Raw genomic sequence first — 27822 nt, 5'->3', positions numbered from 1 at the left:
GTCACAGCTTCGTGGTCCTCCTGTTCCCGCAGCTGTTGAGCGGTGTAGCTGATTGAAGAAACGACCTCCCGTAGGTCGGGAGGCAGGCACACAGCCCGGCTTGGACCATCGATAAATGGCCGCAGGTCCGGGGCAGACAGTTCAGGCTGGAACGTGGAAGAGGCGAGTCTGTTTGGCCACGACCGGGGCACAAAGACGGCCTGCGTGGGTGCTCTAGGCCCCGCCCCAACTCCCTCCTCCAACGCCCATCCAGGTTTCCAAACGTGAGAGAGCCCTTCAGGTTCTCTTCAACAGCGGCGACCTCTCTAGCCTTCCGCAATTCCTCCTATTCCCTTACGCTTTAGTTTCCACCTCCCCGCACAGTGGGCAACAGAAGGGGTACTACAACTCCCATGATGCTCAACCACGACATCCTCTGAGAGCTTAGGACGCCTGCCTCCGCACAGTCTTCTGGGAACTGTAGTTCGCCCTCTCCCTTCTACGTGGGCCATGGGGAGTAGATACTACCTGTTGGGTTTGGGGAAGAGAAAATCATGTGGTGGCTTGCGGATGAAATATTCATCTGTTCCCCGACCCCAGCCACTTCCTGGAGAATCCCTGAGAGGTATAGGAGGTGGCTCCGGTATCTGGTCTCTCTCAGGTTTGGGTCTCTTCAGACCCAGATACGGAGGGAGTTTGTGGATAAAGATCTGCAGAGTAGAAGAAGAGGCGTGTTGGAGGGGGCTCTTATGCTTTCAGACCAGAAGGGAAGCCGCCAACCACCCCCACGGCACGTGCCCATTCCTGCGCATGCGTGTATGCATCCCACAGATGAAATGCAACTACACAGCCCAAGAGTCCTTAAGGGGGTTAGGAGGCATCCTGACTGGAAAGAAAAGTTCTGAGGGCTTCCACCCTGATAGTACCTAACCCTGAGAATGCTTCCTTGGGACCCACGATGGGCAGTATTGATGAAGAGAGTCTGGGATCTACGCAATGTTAATGATGGGAAGATAAAATTAATTGGGCAACATTTCAACACCCAAAGACCTTGGCACTTTGACACTCTACCAGGAGTTGTAGTTCTCCCTCAGGTCTGTGAAAGGGAAGGTTGAAAGTTGGTGGGAGTGAGGAGCGATACCTGGACAAAAAGCCAAATACTGGGATTGAGAGTTAACACAGGTTGGAGAGGAGATCTTCTTACCTGACGGACCCAAAGGGGCATTTGGTGGGTGTGGGGTGAGCGATGGTGCAGGTTGAGGACTACGATGTTAAGGATGACTGAGAAGGTGACGAGGACCATGGTAAACATGAGGTATTTGATGATGACGGGGACAGACAGGGAGGTCTCAGGCACTTTGTCTGCCAGCAGCAGCAGGAACACAGTAAGGGTCAGCAGGGCAAAGATCGAGAGCCCCATCTGCTCTACTTGGGGGACAGAGGGGAAGGCGGAAGGATTAGGCTTTGCCAGAAAGCAATCTCCCTGGCATAATCAGTGACCGTGTTTCCAGCCCACTCAAGGACAGGCTTTTGGAAGGGCCAACTGCATGCAAATAACTCCTACATTTATACCTCCAACCTGGACTGATTCCCCTAAATTCCACACTTGTATCCACCTGCCTACTTAACCTCTCCATTTGGGTGTCCAATAGACATCTCGAACTTAACATGTCCAAAACTTAATTCCCTCACCACCGACTCCCCACACAGTCTTCCTCAGGTCATAAATGACAACTCGATCTTTCCTGTGGCTCAGGCCAAATCCCTTGGAGTCATTCTCAGCTCTCCTCTCTCTCATCCCATATCCAATCCATACCAAACCCTATTGGCTCTACCTTCAACATATATCCTGAAACTGATGACCTATCCCATCTACCACTACCATCCTGGTACAAGCCACCATTACCTCAGATCTGAGTTATTACAAAGGCCTCCTCTTTGCTTCATCCTTTGCCCCCCCTGCTGACTGTTCTCAACAGAGCAGCCACATTGATCCCATTAAAATGTAAATCAGATCAAGAGCCCCAAACACAGCCCAGAATGGGGGAGGCAAGTTTGCATACATCTGGTCGTGACCCAAGAGACCAGATGAGGAAAACTGAAGCCTGGGCTCTTTCTCACAGGCTGGGGAAATCAGGCATTGGGTGCCCATCCCTACATCTTACCTCCTCCCCAGAGGGTGGCTTCTGAGCCACCCTAAAAAGAACTAAGTTCTCTGCGCTCTGGGGGAGCTTTAAGATGCTGGGGGTGGGTGACAGGGAAAGGAAAATTGCTCTAAGCTCTAAAGCACTGCTTTCCAATAGCATTTTTCATGATGATGGAAATGTTCTAAATCTGTGCCGTCCAATGCGGTAGCCACTAGCTCCATGTGGCTACTGAGCACTTAGAAGATCATGGCACTGAGGAAGAGAATTTCTTTTTTTTTTTCTGGCCAAGCCATGAAGCTTGCGGGGTCTGAATTCCCTGACCAGGGATTGAACCACCGCCACATCAGTGAAAGCGCCACGTCCCAACAACTGGACTGCCAGGGAACAGAATTGGATGTCAGGGAAATTCTGTTCCCTGAGGAAGAGAAGTTTTAACTTTTTAACTTAATTTTTAATAGAATTAATTTTCCTTAATTTTAAGTAATTTACATTCTAATAGGCCTTTGGCTAGTGGCTACTGTAATTGACAGTGCAGCTCTAGGGCCTTGGGGATAACGGATTTAGCTAGAGAGCGATGGAGGGAAAGCAGGGATAGTTTCGGTCCTCATCAGGCCCTGTGGGATGGGGCTGGGTTGGATGTCCTCCAAAGTCCACAGAACACTTCTCTTGTCTCTTTATTCCTCATGCTTACCTGTCCCCTCTTTTTCTATGTTTCTCACCACACACTGATATCCCCACTCCTTGATGGTCTCCGGTGAGTTGTTGGATGTTGGAAGCCATCCTGGAGCCATTGCACCATGACAAAGTCATGAAGCAACGGAAGGCGAAACTGCAAGGCAGCGCCGTGCCAGGAAGGTGGACTACAGCTCTGTTGTTATGTTTTATGATAATAAATTTAAATATAGGGGCAATTTTGGGGGGATGTTGCTCCACGTGAAAGAAAAATTCCTCTAGGACTCCCCCTCCTGAAACTACCACAGAATGGGAAGTACCCACTAAAGACCCGGGGAAATGGGTAAAGAATTAAGAGCCTGGAACTAAAGGGATATTTTTATGAAAAACACCCTCTAGTATGGAGTTATGGCCATGGGCTGGAGTTCCTGATGACATAGGAAATTTATGGTTCTATTATAAAGGAAGATTAATTATAGAAAAGCAAATGCCTAGAGCAGAATTAGTTGCTAGGATAGGGAGAAAGCACTGTCTCAGTTGAAGGAAACAACGAGAAAGGGCATGCAGGGTACATTGTAAATATTTTCGTGGAACCATTGTAAAAGGTTGCCCATGCAAGAAGAGAAATAGGAACAAGTAGCTTCAACTTTTACAATTAAAATAATCATATAACTGCTTGGCTTGGTTACTAAGAAATAACCTGTGATTAATGGGAACTTGGGAAATATTTTAATAGGACATCTAGAAACTAGGGCATATTTTAAAAAAAAATCTTTAGAGAACATTTTGAGGTTTGATTGTGCTAAGATTGTTTGGTCACATACCTGGTAATGTAATCAACTACAATATATAAACCTGTGATTGTAAACAATAAAGAAGAGAGAGAAACATGCAATGCTGATACTTTAAGAAGTGTAATAGATTTATTTCCTTCGCCGACGCTATCTATCCCTCGGGTATCCCTTGACTCGCTGGAGCTGGACTCCGGCAGTTGGATGTCGCCCTATGAAGGCGCCTGGGAGACAGAGCTTCGCACTTGTCCCTGTCTGCTGTCTCTGGCGGGCGTCAAAGACCAAACGCCCTAGAGAGAGCTTCACACTTGTCCCTGTCTGCTGTCTCTGGCGGGCGTCAAAGACCACATGCCCTAGAGAGAGCTTCGCACTTGTCCCTGTCTGCTGTCTCTGGCGGGCGTCAAAGACCACACGCCCTAGAGAGAGCTTCGCACTTGTCCCTGTCTGCTGTCTCTGGCGGGCATCAAAGACCACACGCCCTAGAGAGAGCTTCGCACTTGTCCCTGTCTGCTGTCTCTGGCGGGCGTCAAAGACCACACGCCCTAGCCAGGTGCCTGCTGGTTTTGGGAGGTGTAGACATCTGGCCATAGTTCTGGCAGGCTGGGGGAACGGTATCGGGTGGTACACCCAGGCTTGGCTGCCTGTTCGCTGCGAGGAGGTTAGCAGGTCATTGTAGGGCCCCTGAGCCTTGGCAGAGCAGGAGTTGTGACTGGCTGGGACAGAAGTCCATGGTATGTGCTGCCCTGCATCCTCCTTTCGAGGAACTGTCTCAGATATAAATGACTTTTGGGTCTCACGTGGGCCCCAAACTTGGACAGAGTCAGTTCCTAGAGGGTTCTTGTGGAGGCCTGAGTTGTTATGGAGGCCTCGTCCCTTGGATAAGCCAGAGTCTTGAGTAAGGGCTGGACTCTTATGGGGGCCAGGATCTCGATTAATTCCTGAGTCTTTGTGGAAGTTAGGGTCATGGGTATGTTCTGAGCTCCTGTAAATTCCAGCATCTTGGGTAAGGCCAGGATTCGTATGGAGGTCAGAATCTTGAGTAAGGCCTTGGCTCCTGCAGACTCCAGAATCTTGGGTCAGGCCTGGATTCTTGTAGTCTCCGGAGTCTCGGGTAAGGCTTGAGCCCTTATGGAGGCGAGCGGTTTGCACAAGACCTGGGCTCTTATGGAGATCAGACTCCTGGCAAAGGACTGAGCTCTTGTTGACTGCAGAGTCTTGGGCATGGCATGGACTCTTCTGTGGCCAAGAATCTTGGGTAATGACTGGATTCTTCTGAAGGTCAGAGTCTTGGGAAAGGCTTGGATTCTTGCAGAGGTAAGGGTCTGCGGTAAGGCCTCGAAGTTCGTGGAGGCCTGGATCTTGAGCAAGGCCTGGGTTCTTGGGGAGGCCTGTGTCTCCGGTAAGGCCTGGGGTCCTTTGGAGGACAGAGCATTGGTTGAGACCTAGACTCTCATGAAGTTCTGGGGGTTGGGGCTGGCTTGGGGTTTGGGAAGTGGTGGATAACTGGGGAGGGATGGGGCCCTGGGGAGAGAGGACAGACTGAGGAGACTTGGAGGTTGGGGGAAAGGTGGGGGTTTGTATTAAGGTGGAGGGCTTCTGGTGGTTGCTGTGTTGATGAAGGACAAAGGATCTGGGAAAACAAGAGGCAGAGAAAGAGTGCATGGTGGAGGCATGGTGCATGGTGAGCTCTGGGCACTGGTCGGAGAATGGAAGCAAGGTTGAGAAGGTGCAGCATCCTTGGAGTACACCTGGAATTTGGGGTAGACTGGAGTCTGGGGATCCGTGTTTCTCTTCTCAGACTGGCAAGGATGGGAGCTACGGTGAGCGAAGGTCTTGGACTGTACAAATTTGTCTTTGGCATCATTTGGGATCTTCCATTCCATATTCCCCAACTCCACGTAACCCAGTATGGACCCTGTGGAGGGCTTGGCACTGTCCCCACTACATTGCTTCAGTGTTTGCTCAGCTGTACCAGAGCTCACCAGACCATGCCCCTCTTGGGGCCTGGAGAGGGTACCCAAGTCATTTCTGGAGTACCCAGAGTTCTGAGGGGGACACACATGGAATAAGTTCTGCTTCATGCTGCGGGCATAGTAGACCACATGGCCAGAGGAGAGGCCTTGGTCGAAGGTAGACAAGGTAGAGAGAATAGAATCTAGGATGGGGGTACGGGTGGTGGAAGGGACTGGAGTGGTCGTCAGGGCCATGACCAGTGCTGGGACAGAGGTTGTGGCAGAGATCGGGACAGGGGCTGGTGTAGGGGCTAGGGCAGGAGTAGTAGCAGGGGCAGAAGTTGGGGGAGGGACCAGAGTGTTGGCATGGGTATAGGTCAGATGAGCATGGGTCAGGGTGCAGAGAGAAGTGTGGCCCAGGAATTGGGCTGAGGCATGTGAGGGGGCCTGGGCTTGGGCCTGGGCTGGGGTATGGGCTGAGGTATGCTCCGGGCCATGGACCTGGGCAGGGCTGTGCTCAGGGTTGAGGGCTGGTGAGGGGGTCTGGGCCTGGGGGGTAGTGTGCTCAGGGAGGTGGAATGTGGAGCAAGTCTGGGCCTGAGGTGGGGCGTGCACAGAGGGGTGCTTGTAGGAGAAGGTCTGGGCCTTGGCAGGAGAATGTGCAGGGAGCTGAACTGGGGGGAAGGTCTGGGCCCGGGCTGGGGCCTGGGCTGAGTCATAGTCTGGGGTCTTAGTCTTGCTCTCTTGGGGCAGGCAGAGTGGAACCACGTCCACCTTGCTTCTCCTGCGGAGCTTGGAAGATGTCTCTCACCTGGAGTTAAAGGTGGCTTGGGACTTTAAGGCTGTGAACGGAGGGGCCTCACCAGCTCCCACTACCCCCTCCTTCCACAGTCCCCGTGGAGCCTCCGTGGAAGCCCGAGCCCGTCCACACTGAGGCGGCGTCCAGCAGCACTTAGAAGCCGTCTCATCATCTGTTTCTGGTATCCGGGATTCAAGGTGGTTTGGGTGCCTGTGCAGGAAGCTCGGGCGATGGCGGAAGCGGGGAGAAACTCTTGAACGCAGCTTCTTGGGATCCACGGAGCAGCGCATGCGATGACTGCCTACACAGCTGGCTTGCTTGTCTGCAGGGAAAGGCGAGATGGGACAGGGCCTGGGTTCTTGAGGGGCTGAGAATCAAGGCAGGGATAGAAGAAAGGGGACAGGCCCACATCCCCTGAGCCCACACTGGCGCCCACTTACCTTTGGGGAAAATATGGTTGAAACCTGCCCGCAAGAATCTCTTCAGATGCATCCAGAGCTGAGGGAAGCAAGGGAGCGTGGAGTTTGGGATCAGGGTGAGCCCTGAAATCCAACCCTTGTTCGGCCACACTACAGCAGCCATCCCATCTCAGCCCCTTCTAGACCCCAGGACTCCCCCAACCACACTGCCCAGATCCTGCCCTCACCAGATTCACCACGTTCATCCACACATTGAGCAAGATGATGCTGACCAGGATCAGAAGAATTGAGTCTCCTAGGTCTTGGCATTTCCTGGGTGTGGTGCCAGAGCACGCCTCGGCTAGGTAATGGGTTTGCTCAGCCATGGCCGGGGGTCCCAGGACTGCCTGAGTCCGCTGGCCTCCATATATATAGACTGGGAGACAGACTGGGTCATAATGGGGCAGGTGGTGGCGTCACAGTGAGGGAGGGGGATGAAAAGGAGGGCCAGGCGTGGCATTCCATGGTTCCCCGGGTGAGGTAAGCTGAGCCTGGACAGCCAAACAGGGCCCGGAGGCCGGCACACCTCCCCTCGAGCTGTCAAACATTCGCTCACCGCCCACTGACTCACTTGTTCAAATGTCACGTTCCATCTCTTGGCCCCTCCTGAGACTAGAAAGACCTTGGCCTCAGAGCCCTGCGGAAGGCCTGGCTGGAGTCCAGAGCCTCAGCCTTCTTCATGCCCTTCACTGGCTGTGGAGCTGGACCTGCCCAGATGTGGAACCTCCCAGTTTGGAAGCAGCTTCTTGTATGAGGCTCTTTGGGGACAGGGACAGCTGAGACACAGAGGAGGTGCCAAGAGACCAGTGGTTTGGAGACTGCAGCTGCAGATCTACTTAGTGCATGGTATCAGACCAGGAGGGGCCTGCTGGCAGGACTGTGGCCACTAAACCAACGGGACCCTCAGGCCCAGAAGGGGACACTGGCTTCTTATTGCAGGAAGCCAAAGGCAGGGACCCAAGCTGGCAGAAGGAGTGGCGCTTCCAAGCCACAGACCGCCAATGTTTTCTGGACCATGGCGCTCTTTATTCCTCTCTCCATGCCCTGCCGCTCCCCACCCGCCCCCATTAGCTGCTGGCCAGTTCATTTTCCCAGTCTGGCTTCCATGCAGAGAGGGCCTCGAGGCCGAGGTGGAAGGTAGCAGCGAGTTGGCCCGCGCTTGGCTTCCTGCACTTGCCGCTTCAACTCCAGGCTGTCATACACCTGGTAGTTGGCATTTCCCCCTGGGTTCCGGCTGAGTGGCATGAAGGTGGGCGTGGGTGGAGGGCGTTCGGTAGCCTGGACGTCGGGCAGAGTCTGGGAGGGGTGGAGGAGCAGCGCTGAGCTGGGATCCGAGGCCCACTGGTAGAGGCCTCGGCCAGCACCGTGAGGGAGGCGGAGGCGGCCAGAGGGTGCCGCACAGGCAGCATCTCTGCCCATTCGGCCGCCCAGCGCCGCACCTCGTGGGGATCCCGGGAGTAGTTCAAGTGTCCCGTGGAGTGGTGCGGGCTGTGGTTGGGCTGGCTGTGAGCACAGCTGTGGAGGCTCCGTCCGTGGGCCGGTGGGGAGTTGCGCTGCCATGCTTCGGGCCTGTAGCTCTGAGGCACCAGAGCTGATGGAGGCTCAGAACCCTCCAGACCACGCCGCCGCTGATCCCAGGAGTCATACGGGAGATGGCCCCCTGAGGGGTAAGTTCTGTGACCCCAGGGACCCACGAGCTCTTAGGGGGCAGCCGTCGGGTAAGTGATGGAGACGAGGTCCACTGGTCAGCATCCACATTGCCCCAGATGCGGGATGGCGAGCAAGGGGCCCCGAAGGACTGCAGCCCTAGCTCAGACTTGGCCTCCACACGCTTGGACATGCGGTGCAGCTCGGGCGACAGGTAGAGACAGGCTGGTGGCTGGATGGCCAGGATCCCACCCTGTCGACCCCAGAGGCCCACGTTGGAGGGCAGACCCATCTGCCGGTAGAGCCCTCCCCAGCACCCCCACGGGTACTTGGGTTGTGGGAAGGAAAGTTGGTCCTCCTCCTCCAGGTAGGAGTCCGGGTCCTCCCAGTTAAAGGGGGGCATCGGAGGCAGCTGTGACATCCCGTGGAGGCGATGCGGCCTACGGAAGCCTGAGCAGCTGGAGGGGAATTTTCTAAATTCTTGGGCCTCCCCTGGTGGCTTCAGGGGTGGCGGCTGCAGCTGCGGCTACGGTTGCGGAGATGGTGGTAGGAGGACGAGGAGTAGCAAGTGGGCCGGGCCATTCTCACTTCCACAGGGTCCAGGGTGCAGTGGATGTGGATGTCTTGGGCCTTGGCTGGAGGATGTTTGGAGGAACTTTCACAAGCCTGTGAGATTTCATCTGTGGGAGGCGAGAGTCCGTGAGGGCAGGGCAACTGTCAGAAGATTTCAGGGTTGGGAACCTGGGAGCCTGGGTTTCTAGGGCCCTGGGACTGGCGAGGCGGGGTGCCCCCTAGCTGTCTTCTATAGTTACTTTTCTGAATAATACAATACATGGTCTTGTCTAAGGCATTCTGGAGCCCATGCCATATCTGGTGTGGGGTGGGGTGGGGTGGGTGAAAATGAAGGCCAGGCTCTCTACCCTCACCACCACTCCCAGCCAAGACCGTTCCTGCAGACGGAGGTGCAGGCTGCAGCTGGTTCCCACCCTCAGCCATCTTCACCCCTACTGGTGATCCCCAACCATCGCTGACCATAGTTGCCATGCTGATCCCAATGCTGACAAGAATGACAAGGCCCAGCAACAGGAGTAGGACGTCCTCCGCATTCTGGGTACTTTCTTGGTATTGATGGCAGCACCCCAGGTTGTCATACCAGAGCTGGTGTTCCATGGTGGGCGGTTCCTAGGGCCGCCTGAGCCGTGGGACGCCCCACCCCCCTCAACCCCACCGGCCCTGACCCACACTGCGCTCATGCCAGGACCTGGGGACACCCACCAACAGGTGAGGGAGCATGGTCATAATGAGGCCCATTGCAGGGAGTCACAATGCGGAGTTGTCCAATCTTTCATCCACTCAGCTGGTCCTTTAGGTGGCCGTCTCTGCCCTCGGCTCCCACTACATGGAGCCTAGTCCCCAGAGTTCAGTCTGTCCTTCTGTCTCCATGGGGCCTTGCTTAACTTGATTTGCAAGCAGGGTTGCTACAGATGAGAGACAGTCTTCATAGTGACTGGATCATGCATATAGGATTTCCTCCATTTCATTGTTCAAGACATTAGGACCGCTTACGTAGCCTGTTGGGCTTCTTAGAACTAGCCTGCAGTTCTTTAAAAGTTTCAAGAGAAGCCAGAAATCCAAATTGCTCTGTGAAATAGCCACATTTTAAAAGTAGCAAACCAATTCAACTTTTAAACTCTGCTGGCCAACAACATGGGCCACACAAAACACACCAGTTTGTAACCTCTGATGTATACTGTATAATGCTTTTGTTCTCATCTTCTCATATGATCCTCAGACTAGGCAGCAGATACTATTATTCGCTTCATTTTACAGATGGAGAAACTGAGGCACAGAGCAGTTTAGTAGCTTGTCCAAAGTTTGAGCATCACAGCTGGAACTTGAGGTTTTTACAGTGTGCTTTTTTATCCTCATTACAAATGCATCCTTTTAGAAAGAAACTTTTCTTATCCTAAAGATAATACATATTACAAAATACAATAAAGTACAGAAAGGTCAAAACAAAGAAAAAACGACCACTAGTCCCAACATGCCAACATAAGCACTATTACTTAGTGTATTTCTTTACAGAAAAAATAATTTCCCTATTCATTCAATCAGAGGTACCGGCTGTATAGGTTAGGATCTGTGCTAGGTGCTGGGGATATTACAGTGAACAGCCATAGTTCCTGCCCTCAGAAGGCTTACAATCTAGTTCTTGTTCTTTGTTCCATTCATTGCCAACCTAGATGTGAATATCCAACGGGGCTTCTTCAAGAAGCCAAAGAGTAAATAAGCGGATAGTGCATGTCAGGTGGGCCCAAGGCCCCCTGCTGCCCAGTCCCACTTGGGCTTCCTCCCTAGAAACGAAACGAGGAGAGGATTGGACTCCTAGTGAAGGAGTTAAGATGCAGAAAGGGATAGGACTTGAGAGTACTATCAAACTCTCAATTCAAGTGGCCGAGGACCTCGGTCTCGGCCCTCTCGTCCTCAAGGAAAGGGGTCGGGAGGGGGCAAGTGGTACGTGGCGTCCAGAAAGATGACGAGGGTCCACAGGAAGAGGCGGTCCACCACCATGGCCACAAACTGCCAGTCCTCCTTCAACTGGGGGTAGGAAGATTAAACTGTTCCTGGGCTCCAGACAACCAGGGAAGGCGGCCTCAAGGCCCTGTACCACACCCAGGTCCTAATACCACAGCTTTGAGACAAGGGCGGGCCCGCAGAATAGCAGAGAGCGAAACTGCGGGCGACGGATGTGAGTAAAGAACAAGTGGGAAGCCAGGGGGCGGGACCAAGTGAGGCAAACTTCCAATCAGAAAAAAAAATCGAGTTCTGGGGGCGGAGCCTAAGTTTGCCGGTGGAGCCAAGGCCACCCAGGCCTTGCCTTAGCCCACCCTCTTTGGAGTCACAGCTTCGTGGTCCTCCTGTTCCCGCAGCTGTTGAGCGGTGTAGCTGATTGAAGAAACGACCTCCCGTAGGTCGGGAGGCAGGCACACAGCCCGGCTTGGACCATCGATAAATGGCCGCAGGTCCGGGGCAGACAGTTCAGGCTGGAACGTGGAAGAGGCGAGTCTGTTTGGCCACGACCGGGGCACAAAGACGGCCTGCGTGGGTGCTCTAGGCCCCGCCCCAACTCCCTCCTCCAACGCCCATCCAGGTTTCCAAACGTGAGAGAGCCCTTCAGGTTCTCTTCAACAGCGGCGACCTCTCTAGCCTTCCGCAATTCCTCCTATTCCCTTACGCTTTAGTTTCCACCTCCCCGCACAGTGGGCAACAGAAGGGGTACTACAACTCCCATGATGCTCAACCACGACATCCTCTGAGAGCTTAGGACGCCTGCCTCCGCACAGTCTTCTGGGAACTGTAGTTCGCCCTCTCCCTTCTACGTGGGCCATGGGGAGTAGATACTACCTGTTGGGTTTGGGGAAGAGAAAATCATGTGGTGGCTTGCGGATGAAATATTCATCTGTTCCCCGACCCCAGCCACTTCCTGGAGAATCCCTGAGAGGTATAGGAGGTGGCTCCGGTATCTGGTCTCTCTCAGGTTTGGGTCTCTTCAGACCCAGATACGGAGGGAGTTTGTGGATAAAGATCTGCAGAGTAGAAGAAGAGGCGTGTTGGAGGGGGCTCTTATGCTTTCAGACCAGAAGGGAAGCCGCCAACCACCCCCACGGCACGTGCCCATTCCTGCGCATGCGTGTATGCATCCCACAGATGAAATGCAACTACACAGCCCAAGAGTCCTTAAGGGGGTTAGGAGGCATCCTGACTGGAAAGAAAAGTTCTGAGGGCTTCCACCCTGATAGTACCTAACCCTGAGAATGCTTCCTTGGGACCCACGATGGGCAGTATTGATGAAGAGAGTCTGGGATCTACGCAATGTTAATGATGGGAAGATAAAATTAATTGGGCAACATTTCAACACCCAAAGACCTTGGCACTTTGACACTCTACCAGGAGTTGTAGTTCTCCCTCAGGTCTGTGAAAGGGAAGGTTGAAAGTTGGTGGGAGTGAGGAGCGATACCTGGACAAAAAGCCAAATACTGGGATTGAGAGTTAACACAGGTTGGAGAGGAGATCTTCTTACCTGACGGACCCAAAGGGGCATTTGGTGGGTGTGGGGTGAGCGATGGTGCAGGTTGAGGACTACGATGTTAAGGATGACTGAGAAGGTGACGAGGACCATGGTAAACATGAGGTATTTGATGATGACGGGGACAGACAGGGAGGTCTCAGGCACTTTGTCTGCCAGCAGCAGCAGGAACACAGTAAGGGTCAGCAGGGCAAAGATCGAGAGCCCCATCTGCTCTACTTGGGGGACAGAGGGGAAGGCGGAAGGATTAGGCTTTGCCAGAAAGCAATCTCCCTGGCATAATCAGTGACCGTGTTTCCAGCCCACTCAAGGACAGGCTTTTGGAAGGGCCAACTGCATGCAAATAACTCCTACATTTATACCTCCAACCTGGACTGATTCCCCTAAATTCCACACTTGTATCCACCTGCCTACTTAACCTCTCCATTTGGGTGTCCAATAGACATCTCGAACTTAACATGTCCAAAACTTAATTCCCTCACCACCGACTCCCCACACAGTCTTCCTCAGGTCATAAATGACAACTCGATCTTTCCTGTGGCTCAGGCCAAATCCCTTGGAGTCATTCTCAGCTCTCCTCTCTCTCATCCCATATCCAATCCATACCAAACCCTATTGGCTCTACCTTCAACATATATCCTGAAACTGATGACCTATCCCATCTACCACTACCATCCTGGTACAAGCCACCATTACCTCAGATCTGAGTTATTACAAAGGCCTCCTCTTTGCTTCATCCTTTGCCCCCCCTGCTGACTGTTCTCAACAGAGCAGCCACATTGATCCCATTAAAATGTAAATCAGATCAAGAGCCCCAAACACAGCCCAGAATGGGGGAGGCAAGTTTGCATACATCTGGTCGTGACCCAAGAGACCAGATGAGGAAAACTGAAGCCTGGGCTCTTTCTCACAGGCTGGGGAAATCAGGCATTGGGTGCCCATCCCTACATCTTACCTCCTCCCCAGAGGGTGGCTTCTGAGCCACCCTAAAAAGAACTAAGTTCTCTGCGCTCTGGGGGAGCTTTAAGATGCTGGGGGTGGGTGACAGGGAAAGGAAAATTGCTCTAAGCTCTAAAGCACTGCTTTCCAATAGCATTTTTCATGATGATGGAAATGTTCTAAATCTGTGCCGTCCAATGCGGTAGCCACTAGCTCCATGTGGCTACTGAGCACTTAGAAGATCATGGCACTGAGGAAGAGAATTTCTTTTTTTTTTTCTGGCCAAGCCATGAAGCTTGCGGGGTCTGAATTCCCTGACCAGGGATTGAACCACCGCCACATCAGTGAAAGCGCCACGTCCCAACAACTGGACTGCCAGGGAACAGAATTGGATGTCAGGGAAATTCTGTTCCCTGAGGAAGAGAAGTTTTAACTTTTTAACTTAATTTTTAATAGAATTAATTTTCCTTAATTTTAAGTAATTTACATTCTAATAGGCCTTTGGCTAGTGGCTACTGTAATTGACAGTGCAGCTCTAGGGCCTTGGGGATAACGGATTTAGCTAGAGAGCGATGGAGGGAAAGCAGGGATAGTTTCGGTCCTCATCAGGCCCTGTGGGATGGGGCTGGGTTGGATGTCCTCCAAAGTCCACAGAACACTTCTCTTGTCTCTTTATTCCTCATGCTTACCTGTCCCCTCTTTTTCTATGTTTCTCACCACACACTGATATCCCCACTCCTTGATGGTCTCCGGTGAGTTGTTGGATGTTGGAAGCCATCCTGGAGCCATCGCACCATGACAAAGTCATGAAGCAACGGAAGGCGAAACTGCAAGGCAGCGCCGTGCCAGGAAGGTGGACTACAGCTCTGTTGTTATGTTTTATGATAATAAATTTAAATATAGGGGCAATTTTGGGGGGATGTTGCTCCACGTGAAAGAAAAATTCCTCTAGGACTCCCCCTCCTGAAACTACCACAGAATGGGAAGTACCCACTAAAGACCCGGGGAAATGGGTAAAGAATTAAGAGCCTGGAACTAAAGGGATATTTTTATGAAAAACACCCTCTAGTATGGAGTTATGGCCATGGGCTGGAGTTCCTGATGACATAGGAAATTTATGGTTCTATTATAAAGGAAGATTAATTATAGAAAAGCAAATGCCTAGAGAAGAATTAGTTGCTAGGATAGGGAGAAAGCACTGTCTCAGTTGAAGGAAACAACGAGAAAGGGCATGCAGGGTACATTGTAAATATTTTCGTGGAACCATTGTAAAAGGTTGCCCATGCAAGAAGAGAAATAGGAACAAGTAGCTTCAACTTTTACAATTAAAATAATCATATAACTGCTTGGCTTGGTTACTAAGAAATAACCTGTGATTAATGGGAACTTGGGAAATATTTTAATAGGACATCTAGAAACTAGGGCATATTTAAAAAAAAATCTTTAGAGAACATTTTGAGGTTTGATTGTGCTAAGATTGTTTGGTCACATACCTGGTAATGTAATCAACTACAATATATAAACCTGTGATTGTAAACAATAAAGAAGAGAGAGAAACATGCAATGCTGATACTTTAAGAAGTGTAATAGATTTATTTCCTTCGCCGACGCTATCTATCCCTCGGGTATCCCTTGACTCGCTGGAGCTGGACTCCGGCAGTTGGATGTCGCCCTATGAAGGCGCCTGGGAGACAGAGCTTCGCACTTGTCCCTGTCTGCTGTCTCTGGCGGGCGTCAAAGACCAAACGCCCTAGAGAGAGCTTCACACTTGTCCCTGTCTGCTGTCTCTGGCGGGCGTCAAAGACCACATGCCCTAGAGAGAGCTTCGCACTTGTCCCTGTCTGCTGTCTCTGGCGGGCGTCAAAGACCACACGCCCTAGAGAGAGCTTCGCACTTGTCCCTGTCTGCTGTCTCTGGCGGGCATCAAAGACCACACGCCCTAGAGAGAGCTTCGCACTTGTCCCTGTCTGCTGTCTCTGGCGGGCGTCAAAGACCACACGCCCTAGCCAGGTGCCTGCTGGTTTTGGGAGGTGTAGACATCTGGCCATAGTTCTGGCAGGCTGGGGGAACGGTATCGGGTGGTACACCCAGGCTTGGCTGCCTGTTCGCTGCGAGGAGGTTAGCAGGTCATTGTAGGGCCCCTGAGCCTTGGCAGAGCAGGAGTTGTGACTGGCTGGGACAGAAGTCCATGGTATGTGCTGCCCTGCATCCTCCTTTCGAGGAACTGTCTCAGATATAAATGACTTTTGGGTCTGACGTGGGCCCCAAACTTGGACAGAGTCAGTTCCTAGAGGGTTCTTGTGGAGGCCTGAGTTGTTATGGAGGCCTCGTCTCTTGGATAAGCCAGAGTCTTGAGTAAGGGCTGGACTCTTATGGGGGCCAGGATCTCGATTAATTCCTGAGTCTTTGTGGAAGTTAGGGTCATGGGTATGTTCTGAGCTCCTGTAAATTCCAGCATCTTGGGTAAGGCCAGGATTCGTATGGAGGTCAGAATCTTGAGTAAGGCCTTGGCTCCTGCAGACTCCAGAATCTTGGGTCAGGCCTGGATTCTTGTAGTCTCCGGAGTCTCGGGTAAGGCTTGAGCCCTTATGGAGGCGAGCGGTTTGCACAAGACCTGGGCTCTTATGGAGATCAGACTCCTGGCAAAGGACTGAGCTCTTGTTGACTGCAGAGTCTTGGGCATGGCATGGACTCTTCTGTGGCCAAGAATCTTGGGTAATGACTGGATTCTTCTGAAGGTCAGAGTCTTGGGAAAGGCTTGGATTCTTGCAGAGGTAAGGGTCTGCGGTAAGGCCTCGAAGTTCGTGGAGGCCTGGATCTTGAGCAAGGCCTGGGTTCTTGGGGAGGCCTGTGTCTCCGGTAAGGCCTGGGGTCCTTTGGAGGCCAGAACATTGGTTGAGACCTAGACTCTCATGAAGTTCTGGGGGTTGGGGCTGGCTTGGGGTTTGGGAAGTGGTGGATAACTGGGGAGGGATGGGGCCCTGGGGAGAGAGGACAGACTGAGGAGACTTGGAGGTTGGGGGAAAGGTGGGGGTTTGTATTAAGGTGGAGGGCTTCTGGTGGTTGCTGTGTTGATGAAGGACAAAGGATCTGGGAAAACAAGAGGCAGAGAAAGAGTGCATGGTGGAGGCATGGTGCATGGTGAGCTCTGGGCACTGGTCGGAGAACGGAAGCAAGGTTGAGAAGGTGCAGCATCCTTGGAGTACACCTGGAATTTGGGGTAGACTGGAGTCTGGGGATCCGTGTTTCTCTTCTCAGACTGGCAAGGATGGGAGCTACGGTGAGCGAAGGTCTTGGACTGTACAAATTTGTCTTTGGCATCATTTGGGATCTTCCATTCCATATTCCCCAACTCCACGTAACCCAGTATGGACCCTGTGGAGGGCTTGGCACTGTCCCCACTACATTGCTTCAGTGTTTGCTCAGCTGTACCAGAGCTCACCAGACCATGCCCCTCTTGGGGCCTGGAGAGGGTACCCAAGTCATTTCTGGAGTACCCAGAGTTCTGAGGGGGACACACATGGAATAAGTTCTGCTTCATGCTGCGGGCATAGTAGACCACATGGCCAGAGGAGAGGCCTTGGTCGAAGGTAGACAAGGTAGAGAGAATAGAATCTAGGATGGGGGTACGGGTGGTGGAAGGGACTGGAGTGGTCGTCAGGGCCATGACCAGTGCTGGGACAGAGGTTGTGGCAGAGATCGGGACAGGGGCTGGTGTAGGGGCTAGGGCAGGAGTAGTAGCAGGGGCAGAAGTTGGGGGAGGGACCAGAGTGTTGGCATGGGTATAGGTCAGATGAGCATGGGTCAGGGTGCAGAGAGAAGTGTGGCCCAGGAATTGGGCTGAGGCATGTGAGGGGGCCTGGGCTTGGGCCTGGGCTGGGGTATGGGCTGAGGTATGCTCCGGGCCATGGACCTGGGCAGGGCTGTGCTCAGGGTTGAGGGCTGGTGAGGGGGTCTGGGCCTGGGGGGTAGTGTGCTCAGGGAGGTGGAATGTGGAGCAAGTCTGGGCCTGAGGTGGGGCGTGCACAGAGGGGTGCTTGTAGGAGAAGGTCTGGGCCTTGGCAGGAGAATGTGCAGGGAGCTGAACTGGGGGGAAGGTCTGGGCCCGGGCTGGGGCCTGGGCTGAGTCATAGTCTGGGGTCTTAGTCTTGCTCTCTTGGGGCAGGCAGAGTGGAACCACGTCCACCTTGCTTCTCCTGCGGAGCTTGGAAGATGTCTCTCACCTGGAGTTAAAGGTGGCTTGGGACTTTAAGGCTGTGAACGGAGGGGCCTCACCAGCTCCCACTACCCCCTCCTTCCACAGTCCCCGTGGAGCCTCCGTGGAAGCCCGAGCCCGTCCACACTGAGGCGGCGTCCAGCAGCACTTAGAAGCCGTCTCATCATCTGTTTCTGGTATCCGGGATTCAAGGTGGTTTGGGTGCCTGTGCAGGAAGCTCGGGCGATGGCGGAAGCGGGGAGAAACTCTTGAACGCAGCTTCTTGGGATCCACGGAGCAGCGCATGCGATGACTGCCTACACAGCTGGCTTGCTTGTCTGCAGGGAAAGGCGAGATGGGACAGGGCCTGGGTTCTTGAGGGGCTGAGAATCAAGGCAGGGATAGAAGAAAGGGGACAGGCCCACATCCCCTGAGCCCACACTGGCGCCCACTTACCTTTGGGGAAAATATGGTTGAAACCTGCCCGCAAGAATCTCTTCAGATGCATCCAGAGCTGAGGGAAGCAAGGGAGCGTGGAGTTTGGGATCAGGGTGAGCCCTGAAATCCAACCCTTGTTCGGCCACACTACAGCAGCCATCCCATCTCAGCCCCTTCTAGACCCCAGGACTCCCCCAACCACACTGCCCAGATCCTGCCCTCACCAGATTCACCACGTTCATCCACACATTGAGCAAGATGATGCTGACCAGGATCAGAAGAATTGAGTCTCCTAGGTCTTGGCATTTCCTGGGTGTGGTGCCAGAGCACGCCTCGGCTAGGTAATGGGTTTGCTCAGCCATGGCCGGGGGTCCCAGGACTGCCTGAGTCCGCTGGCCTCCATATATATAGACTGGGAGACAGACTGGGTCATAATGGGGCAGGTGGTGGCGTCACAGTGAGGGAGGGGGATGAAAAGGAGGGCCAGGCGTGGCATTCCATGGTTCCCCGGGTGAGGTAAGCTGAGCCTGGACAGCCAAACAGGGCCCGGAGGCCGGCACACCTCCCCTCGAGCTGTCAAACATTCGCTCACCGCCCACTGACTCACTTGTTCAAATGTCACGTTCCATCTCTTGGCCCCTCCTGAGACTAGAAAGACCTTGGCCTCAGAGCCCTGCGGAAGGCCTGGCTGGAGTCCAGAGCCTCAGCCTTCTTCATGCCCTTCACTGGCTGTGGAGCTGGACCTGCCCAGATGTGGAACCTCCCAGTTTGGAAGCAGCTTCTTGTATGAGGCTCTTTGGGGACAGGGACAGCTGAGACACAGAGGAGGTGCCAAGAGACCAGTGGTTTGGAGACTGCAGCTGCAGATCTACTTAGTGCATGGTATCAGACCAGGAGGGGCCTGCTGGCAGGACTGTGGCCACTAAACCAACGGGACCCTCAGGCCCAGAAGGGGACACTGGCTTCTTATTGCAGGAAGCCAAAGGCAGGGACCCAAGCTGGCAGAAGGAGTGGCGCTTCCAAGCCACAGACCGCCAATGTTTTCTGGACCATGGCGCTCTTTATTCCTCTCTCCATGCCCTGCCGCTCCCCACCCGCCCCCATTAGCTGCTGGCCAGTTCATTTTCCCAGTCTGGCTTCCGTGCAGAGAGGGCCTCGAGGCCGAGGTGGAAGGTAGCAGCGAGTTGGCCCGCGCTTGGCTTCCTGCACTTGCCGCTTCAACTCCAGGCTGTCATACACCTGGTAGTTGGCATTTCCCCCTGGGTTCCGGCTGAGTGGCATGAAGGTGGGCGTGGGTGGAGGGCGTTCGGTAGCCTGGACGTCGGGCAGAGTCTGGGAGGGGTGGAGGAGCAGCGCTGAGCTGGGATCCGAGGCCCACTGGTAGAGGCCTCGGCCAGCACCGTGAGGGAGGCGGAGGCGGCCAGAGGGTGCCGCACAGGCAGCATCTCTGCCCATTCGGCCGCCCAGCGCCGCACCTCGTGGGGATCCCGGGAGTAGTTCAAGTGTCCCGTGGAGTGGTGCGGGCTGTGGTTGGGCTGGCTGTGAGCACAGCTGTGGAGGCTCCGTCCGTGGGCCGGTGGGGAGTTGCGCTGCCATGCTTCGGGCCTGTAGCTCTGAGGCACCAGAGCTGATGGAGGCTCAGAACCCTCCAGACCACGCCGCCTCTGATCCCAGGAGTCATACGGGAGATGGCCCCCTGAGGGGTAAGTTCTGTGACCCCAGGGACCCACGAGCTCTTAGGGGGCAGCCGTCGGGTAAGTGATGGAGACGAGGTCCACTGGTCAGCATCCACATTGCCCCAGATGCGGGATGGCGAGCAAGGGGCCCCGAAGGACTGCAGCCCTAGCTCAGACTTGGCCTCCACACGCTTGGACATGCGGTGCAGCTCGGGCGACAGGTAGAGACAGGCTGGTGGCTGGATGGCCAGGATCCCACCCTGTCGACCCCAGAGGCCCACGTTGGAGGGCAGACCCATCTGCCGGTAGAGCCCTCCCCAGCAACCCCACGGGTACTTGGGTTGTGGGAAGGAAAGTTGGTCCTCCTCCTCCAGGTAGGAGTCCGGGTCCTCCCAGTTAAAGGAGGGCATCGGAGGCAGCTGTGACATCCCGTGGAGGCGATGCGGCCTACGGAAGCCTGAGCAGCTGGAGGGGAATTTTCTAAATTCTTGGGCCTCCCCTGGTGGCTTCAGGGGTGGCGGCTGCAGCTGCGGCTACGGTTGCGGAGATGGTGGTAGGAGGACGAGGAGTAGCAAGTGGGCCGGGCCATTCTCACTTCCACAGGGTCCAGGGTGCAGTGGATGTGGATGTCTTGGGCCTTGGCTGGAGGATGTTTGGAGGAACTTTCACAAGCCTGTGAGATTTCATCTGTGGGAGGCGAGAGTCCGTGAGGGCAGGGCAACTGTCAGAAGATTTCAGGGTTGGGAACCTGGGAGCCTGGGTTTCTAGGGCCCTGGGACTGGCGAGGCGGGGTGCCCCCTAGCTGTCTTCTATAGTTACTTTTCTGAATAATACAATACATGGTCTTGTCTAAGGCATTCTGGAGCCCATGCCATATCTGGTGTGGGGTGAGGTGGGGTGGGTGAAAATGAAGGCCAGGCTCTCTACCCTCACCACCACTCCCAGCCAAGACCGTTCCTGCAGACGGAGGTGCAGGCTGCAGCTGGTTCCCACCCTCAGCCATCTTAACCCCTACTGGTGATCCCCAACCATCGCTGACCATAGTTGCCATGCTGATCCCAAAGCTGACAAGAATGACAAGGCCCAGCAACAGGATTAGGAAGTCCTCCGCATTCTGGGTACTTTCTTGGTATTGATGGCAGCACCCCAGGTTGTCATACCAGAGCTGGTGTTCCATGGTGGGCGGGTCCTAGGGCCGCCTGAGCCGTGGGACGCCCCACCCCCCTCAACCCCACCGGCCCTGACCCACACTGCACTCATGCCAGGACCTGGGGACACCCACCAACAGGTGAGGGAGCATGGTCATAATGAGGCCCATTGCAGGGAGTCACAATGCGGAGTTGTCCAATCTTTCATCCACTCAGCTGGTCCTTTAGGTGGCCGTCTCTGCCCTCGGCTCCCACTACATGGAGCCTAGTCCCCAGAGTTCAGTCTGTCCTTCTGTCTCCATGGGGCCTTGCTTAACTTGATTTGCAAGCAGGGTTGCTACAGATGAGAGACAGTCTTCATAGTGACTGGATCATGCATATAGGATTTCCTCCATTTCATTGTTCAAGACATTAGGACCACTTACGTAGCCTGTTGGGCTTCTTAGAACTAGCCTGCAGTTCTTTAAAAGTTTCAAGAGAAGCCAGAAATCCAAATTGCTCTGTGAAATAGCCACATTTTAAAAGTAGCAAACCAATTCAACTTTTAAACTCTGCTGGCCAACAACATGGGCCACACAAAACACACCAGTTTGTAACCTCTGATGTATACTGTATAATGCTTTTGTTCTCATCTTCTCATATGATCCTCAGACTAGGCAGCAGATACTATTATTCGCTTCATTTTACAGATGGAGAAACTGAGGCACAGAGCAGTTTAGTAGCTTGTCCAAAGTTTGAGCATCACAGCTGGAACTTGAGGTTTTTACAGTGTGCTTTTTTATCCTCATTACAAATGCATCCTTTTAGAAAGAACCTTTTCTTATCCTAAAGATAATACATATTACAAAATACAATAAAGTACAGAAAGGTCAAAACAAAGAAAAAACGACCACTAGTCCCAACATGCCAACATAAGCACTATTACTTAGTGTATTTCCTTACAGAAAAAATAATTTCCCTATTCATTCAATCAGAGGTACCGGCTGTATAGGTTAGGATCTGTGCTAGGTGCTGGGGATATTACAGTGAACAGCCATAGTTCCTGCCCTCAGAAGGCTTACAATCTAGTTCTTGTTCTTTGTTCCATTCATTGCCAACCTAGATGTGAATATCCAACGGGGCTTCTTCAAGAAGCCAAAGAGTAAATAAGCGGATAGTGCATGTCAGGTGGGCCCAAGGCCCCCAGCTGCCCAGTCCCACTTGGGCTTCCTCCCTAGAAACGAAACGAGGAGAGGATTGGACTCCTAGTGAAGGAGTTAAGATGCAGAAAGGGATAGGACTTGAGAGTACTATCAAACTCTCAATTCAAGTGGCCGAGGGCCTCGGTCTCGGCCCTCTCGTCCTCAAGGAAAGGGGTCGGGAGGGGGCAAGTGGTACGTGGCGTCCAGAAAGATGACGAGGGTCCACAGGAAGAGGCGGTCCACCACCATGGCCACAAACTGCCAGTCCTCCTTCAACTGGGGGTAGGAAGATTAAACTGTTCCTGGGCTCCAGACAACCAGGGAAGGCGGCCTCAAGGCCCTGTACCGCACCCAGGTCCTAATACCACAGCTTTGAGACAAGGGCGGGACCGCAGAATAGCAGAGAGCGAAACTGCGGGCGACGGATGTGAGTAAAGAACAAGTGGGAAGCCAGGGGGCGGGACCAAGTGAGGCAAACTTCCAATCAGAAAAAAAATCGAGTTCTGGGGGTGGAGCCTAAGTTTGCCGGTGGAGCCAAGGCCACCCAGGCCTTGCCTTAGCCCACCCTCTTTGGAGTCACAGCTTCGTGGTCCTCCTGTTCCCGCAGCTGTTGAGCGGTGTAGCTGATTGAAGAAACGACCTCCCGTAGGTCGGGAGGCAGGCACACAGCCCGGCTTGGACCATCGATAAATGGCCGCAGGTCCGGGGCAGACAGTTCAGGCTGGAACGTGGAAGAGGCGAGTCTGTTTGGCCACGACCGGGGCACAAAGATGGCCTGCGTGGGTGCTCTAGGCCCCGCCCCAACTCCCTCCTCCAACGCCCATCCAGGTTTCCAAACGTGAGAGAGCCCTTCAGGTTCTCTTCAACAGCGGCGACCTCTCTAGCCTTCCGCAATTCCTCCTATTCCCTTACGCTTTAGTTCCCACCTCCCCGCACAGTGGGCAACAGAAGGGGGACTACAACTCCCATGATGCTCAACCACGACATCCTCTGAGAGCTTAGGACGCCTGCCTCCGCACAGTCTTCTGGGAACTGTAGTTCGCCCTCTCCCTTCTACGTGGGCCATGGGGAGTAGATACTACCTGTTGGGTTTGGGGAAGAGAAAATCATGTGGTGGCTTGCGGATGAAATATTCATCTGTTCCCTGACCCCAGCCACTTCCTGGAGAATCCCTGAGAGGTATAGGAGGTGGCTCCGGTATCTGGTCTCTCTCAGGTTTGGGTCTCTTCAGACCCAGATACGGAGGGAGTTTGTGGATAAAGATCTGCAGAGTAGAAGAAGAGGCGTGTTGGAGGGGGCTCTTATGCTTTCAGACCAGAAGGGAAGCCGCCAACCACCCCCACGGCACGTGCCCATTCCTGCGCATGCGTGTATGCATCCCACAGATGAAATGCAACTACACAGTCCAAGAGTCCTTAAGGGGGTTAGGAGGCATCCTGACTGGAAAGAAAAGTTCTGAGGGCTTCCACCCTGATAGTACCTAACCCTGAGAATGCTTCCTTGGGACCCACGATGGGCAGTATTGATGAAGAGAGTCTGGGATCTACGCAATGTTAATGATGGGAAGATAAAATTAATTGGGCAACATTTCAACACCCAAAGACCTTGGCACTTTGACACTCTACCAGGAGTTGTAGTTCTCCCTCAGGTCTGTGAAAGGGAAGGTTGAAAGTTGGTGGGAGTGAGGAGCGATACCTGGACAAAAAGCCAAATACTGGGATTGAGAGTTAACACAGGTTGGAGAGGAGATCTTCTTACCTGACGGACCCAAAGGGGCATTTGGTGGGTGTGGGGTGAGCGATGGTGCAGGTTGAGGACTACGATGTTAAGGATGACTGAGAAGGTGACGAGGACCATGGTAAACATGAGGTATTTGATGATGACGGGGACAGACAGGGAGGTCTCAGGCACTTTGTCTGCCAGCAGCAGCAGGAACACAGTAAGGGTCAGCAGGGCAAAGATCGAGAGCCCTATCTGCTCTACTTGGGGGACAGAGGGGAAGGCGGAAGGATTAGGCTTTGCCAGAAAGCAATCTCCCTGGCATAATCAGTGACCGTGTTTCCAGCCCACTCAAGGACAGGCTTTTGGAAGGGCCAACTGCATGCAAATAACTCCTACATTTATACCTCCAACCTGGACTGATTCCCCTAAATTCCACACTTGTATCCACCTGCCTACTTAACCTCTCCATTTGGGTGTCCAATAGACATCTCGAACTTAACATGTCCAAAACTTAATTCCCTCACCACCGACTCCCCACACAGTCTTCCTCAGGTCATAAATGACAACTCGATCTTTCCTGTGGCTCAGGCCAAATCCCTTGGAGTCATTCTCAGCTCTCCTCTCTCTCATCCCATATCCAATCCATACCAAACCCTATTGGCTCTACCTTCAACATATATCTTGAAACTGATGACTTATCCCATCTACCACTACCATCCTGGTACAAGCCACCATTACCTCAGATCTGAGTTATTACAAAGGCCTCCTCTTTGCTTCATCCTTTGCCCCCCTGCTGACTGTTCTCAGCAGAGCAGCCACATTGATCCCGTTAAAATGTAAATCAGATCAACCAAGAGCACCAAACACAGCCCAGAATGGGGGAGGCAAGTTTGCATACATCTGGTCGTGACCCAAGAGACCAGATGAGGAAAACTGAAGCCTGGGCTCTTTCTCACAGGCTGGGGAAATCAGGCATTGGGTGCCCATCCCTACATCTTACCTCCTCCCCAGAGGGTGGCTTCTGAGCCACCCTAAAAAGAACTAAGTTCTCTGCGCTCTGGGGGAGCTTTAAGATGCTGGGGGTGGGTGACAGGGAAAGGAAAATTGCTCTAAGCTCTAAAGCACTGCTCTCCAATAGCATTTTTCATGATGATGGAAATGTTCTAAATCTGTGCCGTCCAATGCGGTAGCCACTAGCTCCATGTGGCTACTGAGCACTTAGAAGATCATGGCACTGAGGAAGAGAATTTCTTTTTTTTTTTTCTGGCCAAGCCATGAAGCTTGCGGGGTCTGAATTCCCTGACCAGGGATTGAACCACCGCCACATCAGTGAAAGCGCCACGTCCCAACAACTGGACTGCCAGGGAACAGAATTGGATGTCAGGGAAATTCTGTTCCCTGAGGAAGAGAAGTTTTAACTTTTTAACTTAATTTTTAATAGAATTAATTTTCCTTAATTTTAAGTAATTTACATTCTAATAGGCCTTTGGCTAGCGGCTACTGTAATTGACAGTGCAGCTCTAGGGCCTTGGGGATAACGGATTTAGCTAGAGAGCGATGGAGGGAAAGCAGGGATAGTTTCGGTCCTCATCAGGCCCTGTGGGATGGGGCTGGGTTGGATGTCCTCCAAAGTCCACAGAACACTTCTCTTGTCTCTTTATTCCTCATGCTTACCTGTCCCCTCTTTTTCTATGTTTCTCACCACACACTGATATCCCCACTCCTTGATGGTCTCCGGTGAGTTGTTGGATGTTGGAAGCCATCCTGGAGCCATCGCACCATGACAAAGTCATGAAGCAACGGAAGGCGAAACTGCAAGGCAGCGCCGTGCCAGGAAGGTGGACTACAGCTCTGTTGTTATGTTTTATGATAATAAATTTAAATATAGGGGCAATTTTGGGGGGATGTTGCTCCACGTGAAAGAAAAATTCCTCTAGGACTCCCCCTCCTGAAACTACCACAGAATGGGAAGTACCCACTAAAGACCCGGGGAAATGGGTAAAGAATTAAGAGCCTGGAACTAAAGGGATATTTTTATGAAAAACACCCTCTAGTATGGAGTTATGGCCATGGGCTGGAGTTCCTGATGACATAGGAAATTTATGGTTCTATTATAAAGGAAGATTAATTATAGAAAAGCAAATGCCTAGAGAAGAATTAGTTGCTAGGATAGGGAGAAAGCACTGTCTCAGTTGAAGGAAACAACGAGAAAGGGCATGCAGGGTACATTGTAAATATTTTCGTGGAACCATTGTAAAAGGTTGCCCATGCAAGAAGAGAAATAGGAACAAGTAGCTTCAACTTTTACAATTAAAATAATCATATAACTGCTTGGCTTGGTTACTAAGAAATAACCTGTGATTAATGGGAACTTGGGAAATATTTTAATAGGACATCTAGAAACTAGGGCATATTTAAAAAAAAATCTTTAGAGAACATTTTGAGGTTTGATTGTGCTAAGATTGTTTGGTCACATACCTGGTAATGTAATCAACTACAATATATAAACCTGTGATTGTAAACAATAAAGAAGAGAGAGAAACATGCAATGCTGATACTTTAAGAAGTGTAATAGATTTATTTCCTTCGCCGACGCTATCTATCCCTCGGGTATCCCTTGACTCGCTGGAGCTGGACTCCGGCAGTTGGATGTCGCCCTATGAAGGCGCCTGGGAGACAGAGCTTCGCACTTGTCCCTGTCTGCTGTCTCTGGCGGGCGTCAAAGACCAAACGCCCTAGAGAGAGCTTCACACTTGTCCCTGTCTGCTGTCTCTGGCGGGCGTCAAAGACCACATGCCCTAGAGAGAGCTTCGCACTTGTCCCTGTCTGCTGTCTCTGGCGGGCGTCAAAGACCACACGCCCTAGAGAGAGCTTCGCACTTGTCCCTGTCTGCTGTCTCTGGCGGGCATCAAAGACCACACGCCCTAGAGAGAGCTTCGCACTTGTCCCTGTCTGCTGTCTCTGGCGGGCGTCAAAGACCACACGCCCTAGCCGGGTGCCTGCTGGTTTTGGGAGGTGTAGACATCTGGCCATAGTTCTGGCAGGCTGGGGGAACGGTATCGGGTGGTACACCCAGGCTTGGCTGCCTGTTCGCTGCGAGGAGGTTAGCAGGTCATTGTAGGGCCCCTGAGCCTTGGCAGAGCAGGAGTTGTGACTGGCTGGGACAGAAGTCCATGGTATGTGCTGCCCTGCATCCTCCTTTCGAGGAACTGTCTCAGATATAAATGACTTTTGGGTCTGACGTGGGCCCCAAACTTGGACAGAGTCAGTTCCTAGAGGGTTCTTGTGGAGGCCTGAGTTGTTATGGAGGCCTCGTCTCTTGGATAAGCCAGAGTCTTGAGTAAGGGCTGGACTCTTATGGGGGCCAGGATCTCGATTAATTCCTGAGTCTTTGTGGAAGTTAGGGTCATGGGTATGTTCTGAGCTCCTGTAAATTCCAGCATCTTGGGTAAGGCCAGGATTCGTATGGAGGTCAGAATCTTGAGTAAGGCCTTGGCTCCTGCAGACTCCAGAATCTTGGGTCAGGCCTGGATTCGTGTAGTCTCCGGAGTCTCGGGTAAGGCTTGAGCCCTTATGGAGGCGAGCGGTTTGCACAAGACCTGGGCTCTTATGGAGATCAGACTCCTGGCAAAGGACTGAGCTCTTGTTGACTGCAGAGTCTTGGGCATGGCATGGACTCTTCTGTGGCCAAGAATCTTGGGTAATGACTGGATTCTTCTGAAGGTCAGAGTCTTGGGAAAGGCTTGGATTCTTGCAGAGGTAAGGGTCTGCGGTAAGGCCTCGAAGTTCGTGGAGGCCTGGATCTTGAGCAAGGCCTGGGTTCTTGGGGAGGCCTGTGTCTCCGGTAAGGCCTGGGGTCCTTTGGAGGCCAGAACATTGGTTGAGACCTAGACTCTCATGAAGTTCTGGGGGTTGGGGCTGGCTTGGGGTTTGGGAAGTGGTGGATAACTGGGGAGGGATGGGGCCCTGGGGAGAGAGGACAGACTGAGGA

General features: G+C 52.9%; 3 protein-coding genes and 2 pseudogenes across 5 annotated transcripts in view; all 5 read right to left on the bottom strand.

Moving 5' to 3' along the window:
* The window catches only part of LOC307067914 (RAD52 motif-containing protein 1-like), a gene marked incomplete at both ends in the record, with an annotated part of 285114 nt that overhangs the window by 211499 nt on the left and 45793 nt on the right, over window positions 1-27822 (bottom strand). The gene's annotated exons all lie outside the window — the stretch shown is intronic.
* LOC307067437 (uncharacterized protein SPEM2-like) lies at window positions 6642-9615 on the bottom strand (annotated as a pseudogene). Its single transcript has 4 exons — window positions 9372-9615; window positions 7857-9125; window positions 6987-7071; window positions 6642-6662 (listed from the first exon to the last, which is right to left on the bottom strand). The product of its transcript is annotated as an uncharacterized protein SPEM2-like (transcript).
* LOC307068474 (acetylcholine receptor subunit beta-like) lies at window positions 10930-12742 on the bottom strand (the record flags this gene model as incomplete). Its single annotated transcript, XM_079726349.1, has 4 exons — window positions 10930-11043; window positions 11349-11511; window positions 11851-12032; window positions 12527-12742. The coding sequence occupies 4 exons, from the start codon at window positions 12740-12742 to the stop codon at window positions 10930-10932; spliced, it is 675 nt and encodes a 224-aa protein (XP_079582475.1).
* LOC307067436 (uncharacterized protein) lies at window positions 15759-17972 on the bottom strand (the record flags this gene model as incomplete). The annotated part of the gene is given in 4 exon segments (XM_079724893.1): window positions 15759-15875; window positions 15994-16568; window positions 16571-17265; window positions 17695-17972. Coding segments are annotated over 4 exon segments (1665 nt in total).
* Window positions 17984-20957, bottom strand: LOC307067435 (uncharacterized protein SPEM2-like; annotated as a pseudogene). The gene is made up of 4 exons: window positions 20810-20957; window positions 19199-20467; window positions 18329-18413; window positions 17984-18004 (listed from the first exon to the last, which is right to left on the bottom strand). The product of its transcript is annotated as an uncharacterized protein SPEM2-like (transcript).

Source organism: Hyperoodon ampullatus (assembly GCF_949752795.1).
Source record: "Hyperoodon ampullatus genome assembly, chromosome: 19".
Taxonomy (NCBI): Eukaryota; Metazoa; Chordata; class Mammalia; order Artiodactyla; family Ziphiidae; genus Hyperoodon; species Hyperoodon ampullatus.
The sequence above is the reverse complement of the archived record's forward strand: the minus strand, read 5'-3'. Positions and strand labels throughout refer to the sequence as shown.